The sequence below is a fragment of the Pelophylax lessonae genome (assembly GCF_965119305.1).
Source record: "Pelophylax lessonae genome assembly, chromosome: 8".
NCBI classification, from domain to species: domain Eukaryota; kingdom Metazoa; phylum Chordata; class Amphibia; order Anura; family Ranidae; genus Pelophylax; species Pelophylax lessonae.
The window spans coordinates 130,928,605-130,936,364 of record NC_138775.1 but is presented as its reverse complement, the minus strand read 5'-3'; the positions used below and the strand labels follow the sequence as shown (position 1 = coordinate 130,936,364).

The following is a 7,760-nucleotide window of genomic DNA, read 5'->3' as shown; positions in this document are numbered from 1 at the left end:
TTTTATCTTTGGAGATAATTTTAGCTATGCCTGTTTTGTATGTAAAGAGATTTGAACAGCAACATTGTGGATGCCCAACTGCTCAATTGTTCAGCTATTATGTTTACTCTCAATAAGTCATATATTTATTTTAAACATTACAAGTTTTGTGTGCCTCTCATAGAAGTAACCCACAGAGTTTGCCCTGTGACCCATTATGATGAAGCAATTCTTGTTCTGACAGGCTTGGGGGTTCTTTTTGAAGTTACAGTTCACAGGCAATAGGGTTAATAGAGATCTGTAAAATGTTTATTTCTTCCGCAGGACCATATAGAGAATTCCAAGTAAGAAGCTAAGGCAGAAACAGATCCAAGTCAAAATGAAGCAATATGCATGGTAAAAAGTAGGATTTGCATTTGCAAATCTGGCTGTATAGATTGAAACTGCGATAAGGATACAAAGCCCTGTGAATGAGAAAGAATTGGACATAAATTATCTTAAACAATTTTTTTTTTGTTTTGGTTGAATCATTATACATTTTCTTGCATTCTTTTGGATTTTCTGAGTCAAAATCTTTGTGTTGGTGTTCATAGCTAGACCAGACCACCAAAATAGTGATACTAATACAGTAGTAGAATTATACAAAGTATATTCTGATGCAGGAAGGATCCACTTGTAAAGGCAAAAATATGCTGCCTACGGTATATTTAAAGCGATATTAAAACAAAACCAAGCATTTTATATATTGCAGCTTTTTTAATGCTAAAAAATCTTGGCTGGATTTTTCAACCAGGGTGTTGAACAAAAAAGAATACCTTGACTCCTCCATCCACACATTTGAAGTGGATAAGGGAATCCCCAGGGGCGTAACTACAGGGGTTGCAGGGGTTGCGATTGCTACCGGGCCCCATGCTCCAGGGGGCCCAGTAGCAAACCAGTGGGTGAACTTCCAGGATTGCAAAAGTCACACTTGCGACCGGGCCCTGGCATTGCACCACTGTGGGGAGGCCCCAAGATTGCAGGAAGGGAGCCCACTGCAGAACTTGTGAAAGGATCCTGCTGCGGGACCGTAATAAAAGGCCATGCAACGAGAATAAAGAGCCCCAGGATTAGTGGGAAGAGCCCTGGGCTTGAAGGTAAGGGCCCCGGCCAGGGATCTGGGGGGGCCCTTCATGGTTTCTTGCATCGGGGCCCTGAAGGCTCTAGTTACGCCTCTGGGAATCCCCCTACTGTGGTATTGTATTCTTACATCGGGGAGCCTTCCCTGCCATCAGAATACAATAACAGTGTTGCCAGCTATAGCACTGATCGTTCCGGAAAAACCTGACAGGCTGGTTGTACACAAGCCGACCTATCAATCAACACGTGTACAATAGAAAAAAAAGTATACAGTAAAACCTTGGTTTGAGAGTAACTTGGTTTGAGAGCGCTTTGCAAGACAAGCACATTTTTAAAAAAAATTTTGACTTGATATACAAGCGATGTCTTGATATACAAGCGATGTCTTGATATACAAGCGATGTCTTGATATACAAGTAGCGTCATGTATAAAAAAAGAAGAGAGGAGCCTCTAAAGTGTAGCAATATGGTTACATTTAATGAAAGTTCAATATTTAGCAACTCACATGGTTGATGATTAAAACAGGCACACCTAAGTATGCAGGCATCTGGGGTAAAGCTGTCCACATAGACCATCTTCTGCACAGCCATCTTTATCACACCCTTCCACGCTGCGCTCCACGAGTGATTCAAAGCCTCACTTTCAGATCACTCTACTGCAGGCTATTCTTCCCGGTCACGATTGCAGACTGACAGTGGTGAGAGTTGGTGGATCAGAAGATGGTCTATGTGGACAGCTTTACCCCAGATGCCTTCATACTTAGGTGTGCCTATTTTAATCATCAACCATGTGAGTTGCTAAATGTTGAACCTTCATTAAATGTAACCATATTGCTACACTTAGAGGCGCCTCTCATCTCTCTTATATTCTGTAGCTCTGCTAGATTTGGCCTCTAATCCCCTTGGGAAGGCTGCATATTGTGGATGGACATTTTATGGTTACACAACCTATCACATTGCTATAATCTTTGTATATAGACTATAAACTGAAGGACTTGTGGAACGAATCATCTGAGTTTCCATTATTTCTTATGGGGAAATTTGCTTTGATATAAGAGTGCTTTGGATTACAAGCATGTTTCCAGAACGAATTATGCTCGCAATCCAAGGTTTTACTGTATATATATATATATATATATATATATATATTATATGTGTAAACCCCTTTCATATATATTCCCGCGCATATGATGTAAGTAAAAAAAATATAATATTGTAGGTTGCTGCTCTAGAAGGTGCTGTACCTTTAATTAGTGATAAAGTGTGTATAAAGAGCGCTACCCTATATGGGTTCTTTCTATTACCTCGTGTTTGAATATAAACAAAAGAATCATAATTCAAATAAAGTCCATTATCTCAAATCGTCTTAATAGTGAAATAAAGTTCCATTGTGCTAAAGTGCTCCTCCTTCGTCACTCCAGCTGCTATGGACTCCCAATGACAGGAATCATATGAACTTGTGCAAATATTCTAGGTCTGCTGAGCTTTGTAGTCCTCCTTCATCACTCCAGCTGCCAGTTATCCTTTGATAATGCACTGTGGGGGGGGGGGGGCAAAACGCGTCAGCTGACTGTGGGTGGTGACGTAATTTATGGCCGGTGAGACATAGTTCATTGTGGACTTCCGGTTGCGGTTTTATGCCTATTGTTTCCTATACCATGTGGGTGGATATGTTTTAAACTATTTGATTTTATAATAAAACGGAATTAGGCTATGTAGATTTTTCTCTGCTATTTATTTACACCATGTATGAGCATCCCATTACCCCATTACCCAATAAATAAGGAGTGATGAAGGAGGACTACAAAGCTCAGCAGACCCAGGATATCTGCACTAGCGCATATGACTCCTGTCATTGGAAGTCCATACCAGCTGGAGTGACAAAGGAGGACTACAAAGCTCAGCAGACCTAGGATATCTGCACAAGCGCATATGACTCCTGTCATTGGAAGTCCATACCAGCTGGAGTGACAAAGGAAGACTACAAAGCTCAGCAGACCTAGTATTGCACAAGCGCGTATGACTCCTGTCATTGGAAGTCCATACCAGCTGGAGTGACAAAGGAGGACTACAAAGCTCAGCAGAACTAGGATATCTGCACAAGTGCATATGACTCCTGTCATTGGAAGTCCATACCAGCTGGAGTGACAAAGGAGGACTACAAAGCTCAGCAGACCTAGGATATTTGCACAAGCGCGTATAACTCCTGTCATTGGAAGTCCATACCAGCTGGAGTGACAAAGGAAGACTACAAAGCTCAGCAGACCTAGGATATTTGCACAAGCACATAGCAGCAGGTGAGTAAGTGGGCACGCAAGAGGGCAGCACGATTTGCACCGCATTTGAGTTTACAGCACTTTGCACTTTAGCACGATGGAACTTTATTTCACTATTAAGAAGATATGAGATAATGGACTTTGTGTGAATTATGATGCATTGTATTAGATTTATTTGTATTAATCATTCATGGTTGATCGATTTTTCTTTTGTTTATTTTCAAAATCGAGGTAATAGAAATAACCCATATAGGGTAGCGCTCTTTATATACACTTTATCACTATTTAATGGATCAAAATACGTTTGTTCCCTGCTGATCCGCCCGAATTTCGATCCATGTATAGCCTGGCTTTTCCAGTGTCTCTACTTTGGATGCAGTCTTATCAGTGCCCATCAGTGCAGCCTCATCAGTGCCCATCAGTGCAGCCCCATCAGTGCTCATCAGTGCAGCCTCCTTAGTTCACATCAATGCGGCCTCATCAGTGCACATCAATGAAGAAAAAAAAATTACTTATTTGCTAAATTTTATAACAGAAACAAAAAAAAGTTTTTTTTTTTTTTTTTCAAAATTTGTGGTCTTTTTTAATTTGTTTAGCAAAAAATAAAAATCTCTGTGGTGATTAAATACCACCAGAAGAAAGCTCTATCTGTCTCAAATAAATGACACACATTTCATATGGGTACAAAAAGCCTAACCCAAAAAAATAAATGCAGCCATCACATCAAAGAATTGGTAAGCTGCAATTTAATAAATAACTGCTTTTCGGTTAATACTGCTTTAACTCCTAATCGCCGACAGCATGCAAATTTGTGGCCTCTCAGCGGCTGGGCCTTGGCGCCGAGTGGCCGCATATTTGCGTGCATTAGAGTCCACAGAGCAGCTCACGAAAAGCTACCGATCGCTTCTTACGATCAGGAGTTTTCCAATCATGTGACTGCCGTGACAGCCAATCGTGGCAGTCACATGGTCACAAGCCCCGTCCTACCTCCCAGAATGCCAAACCCCTTAAAGGGCCAGTGGGAGCCAGTGCAAAGGGGTTTAAGGAAGTTGAAAAATAACAGAATCAAGCTAGGTACACACATACAGTTTTTTTGTGGTCAACCAGCAGGTTCAATGAAAATAAACTGCAATATACCACAACACAAGCGATGTTGATGCAGGGATCTTTCCTGATGAAACATTGTATTCTGACAGGGGGACTATCCAACCCACCAAAATAAACAGATCATCACTTGCAACCATTGGCTATGAGTGCTGATTGAATGCTGGTTTTCCTGCATTATCATTTGACAGAGGACAGTCATCAGACTGGCTTCTATTAAAAGACAGCTGTACTCACGGACTAAATGTCAGCAAGTTCCTGCTGAACTTGACAACTTTTTTCCCTTACTGTGTGAATTGTGTGCACAGGGCTTAAAACTAGCAGAATTTGTTTGACATTTTTCATTTTCAGATATGTTCATTTGATTATGTTATTGCTAGTGGTGTCAAATAAATTTCTAACAATAAATGTGCTTTTTGTTCTGGAAAATCTGTTCACTCCAAAACCTAAAGTTGAAAGGTTCGCTCGTTCCCTAAGAAACCCACGCATGTGACCGGCGGACCCAATGTCCGCTGGTCACTCGCAATCGTCGGGTGGAGAGGGAGAAAGGCAGGCGGCTAATGTAAACAAAGCCGCCTGTCATTCTTCCCTGAATAAAAGCACAGATCATACGATCCTGCTATGTAGGACCGTTGATCTGTGCTGTTACATGAAAAGCCACATCCAATCACAGTTAGAAGCACGCCCCTAGGGACACACTTAACCCCTCCCTCTCCAATAAAGTTAACCCCTTCCCTCCCAGTGTCATTTTTACAGTAACAGTGCATATGTATAGCACTGATTACTGTAGTAATGTCACTGGTACCCCCAAAAGTGTCAAAAATGTCAGTCAAGGGTCCGATCTGTCCGCTGCAATCGCAGTCCCGCAAAAAAAAATTGCAGATCGCCACCATTCCTCGTTAAAAAAAAACAAAACAATAAAAATGACAAAAATCTTTCCCTTAGTTAGTAAACGCAATAACTTTTGCGCAAACCAATCAAAATACGCTTTTTGCGTTTTTTTTTACCAAACATATGTAGCAGAAAACAAATTGGCCTAAAATGTTTAAAAATTTAGATTTTTACATTTTTTTGGGGGGGGGGGTTTCATATAAAAAAATGTGAAAAATATTGTTATTTTTGCAAAATTGTCCCTTTTTTTTTGTTTATAGCGCATGATCAAAAAATCACACAGGTGATCAAATACCACCAAAAGAAAGCTCTGTTTGTGGGGAAAAAAAGGACATCAATTTCATTTGGATACAGCATCGCATGACCGCGCAATTGTCCGTTAAAGTCACGCAGTGCCGAATCGCAAAATAGGCCCTGGTCAGGAAGGGGGTTAAATCTTCCGGGCTTAAGTGGTTAATAGACAACTCCAGGCAATGAGTAAAATCAGTCAGTAAACAAGCAGGGAATTCCAGAAATTGCCACAGTGCTAAATCCTGAAAGTCAAAAAAACAAAAGTCTTGAAAACTCTTAGTAAAGCTGCCACTTGGGCTGCGGTGGATTCAGAGAGACAAAAAGTCCTAAACCACTGGCCTGCCCTTTTACAAGTTTGGATTATGGGTCTTTTAAAAGCTACAGGCAAATATAGGGATATAACTGGATAAAAAATAGTGTGATTCAGTAGGTCAGCTGCGTACTCTCAATTTTACCACAAAGCTCTCAAATTTTATTAGAAAGTATTGCAGATTATAGTTATTGTTAGTATGATCATGCACAGTGGTACAGTTTACATGTAATTGTGATACTTACAGCAGAAAAGCATGAGGCCTCCTGTGATATAGAAGCGACATCCTTTACCCAGCGTAAAGAGCTGTGCAATGAACGCGACCAGAGCAAAACAGCAGAAGATAATGGACAAGATCATGAAAGCTTCAACTGCTCTCATAGAAGCATCTAAAAAGAAAAATATTTTAGAGATGAACTGACAAACTGAATGGTTGATGATACAATGTAAGGACCAACACTATTTTTTATGTAAATGTTCTCCTTTTAATCCTAGTTAAACCCCCCAATATGGTTAATGTGAAATTAAGAAAATGTGGGGTCACCTCCTGTTTATTTAGATGAGTTATGTATTTCAAGATTGATCTTATATGAGACCACATATTTCACCTGATCAGTGTTCATGGCGTATTTAGTAGTTAAAATTATTATTTTTATCAAGCAGAAACTTAAAGCAATGGTAAACACTGCTTTTTTACTTGTACCTTCAGGTTAGCCTATGATAAGGCTTGAGCTATTTAGGAGATAATGACAGTTGCAGAAGCTGGTGACATCACCGATGCATGTGAAGTGTGGTTGTTTTGTGAAGTGTGAGTGTTTTGTCGAGTCAGAGTGCTGTGCTGCAATCTTGACCCCCATGCACATGCGTGAGAGTGATATCATTGTGGCCCGGCCATTCAAACAACCAGAGAGTGTGAATCCAGAAGGAAGACCTAGTAAAGATGGAAGCACCGTGAGTGGTGACCGTGTGATGCTGGAGGGCTTCATTTAAATGTAAGTCTGTCATAATGTGCTACGTAGTATGGGCATACTCGCCAACTGTCCCCGATTGCCCGCTACAGGCTTTGTCTCGGAATCTGAGCTGTGGGGACAGCAGCAGTGTCCTTGCTTCTAAATACATACACTACCCAGAGAGGTATGTATTTGGAGCTCCAAACCTCTATCTGCCTCCCCACCCTGCACTCTTGCTCTGTGGTGTTTATTTACTAAAACTGGAGAGTGCAAAATCAGGGGCAGCTCTGCATAGAAACCAATCAGCTCCCAGTTTTTTGTTGTCAAAGCTTAATTGAACAAGTTGAAGTTAGAAGCTGATTGGCTACCATGCACAGCTGCACCAAATTTTGCACTCTCCAGTTTTAGTAAATCAATCCCAGCGTGATCTCTGACACTGTAGCTACTGCTGGCTGCTGCTCATACTACATGCTGGGAGGGAGGTGAGCTGAGTTGTTTTGAAGGATGTCTGCTAGGAGAGGTAAGTTGCCAAAGTTTCTGTTAGGAGGATTTGTTTGCAGTATTTGCAGTGAAGGATTAAAATGACAAATAGAAATGAAAGAGACAGCAAGTGTGTGCATCCCCACAGCTGAGAGACATCTCCCAAACTGTCACACAGCCCTATCTATAAAAACATCCTACAATTATTCTGTCTAGATAATGTGAAGTCAATGGGGACGGGGTATTACATGTAGATTAATAAAGGCTTCACCTCCCTCTAGATGCTTTAACTTTCACGCAAACCAATCAATATCCATTTATTGGGATTTCTTTTTACCAAAGACATGTAGCAGAATATAT

At 40.8% G+C, this 7,760-nt stretch overlaps 1 protein-coding gene across 1 annotated transcript in view; it reads right to left on the bottom strand.

Annotated features, from left to right (window-relative positions):
• Positions 1 to 250: 250 nt before the first annotated feature.
• Positions 251 to 7,760, bottom strand: part of EMP1 (epithelial membrane protein 1) — a 35,997-nt gene continuing 28,487 nt past the window's right edge. Inside the window, exons 3-4 of the mRNA XM_082266460.1 lie at positions 6,216 to 6,359; positions 251 to 443 (exon numbers count right to left, since the gene is read on the bottom strand). Coding sequence (XP_082122586.1) covers positions 289 to 443; positions 6,216 to 6,359 — 299 coding nt within the window. The 3' untranslated portion in view covers positions 251 to 288. The remainder of the gene's footprint in view (positions 444 to 6,215; positions 6,360 to 7,760) is intronic.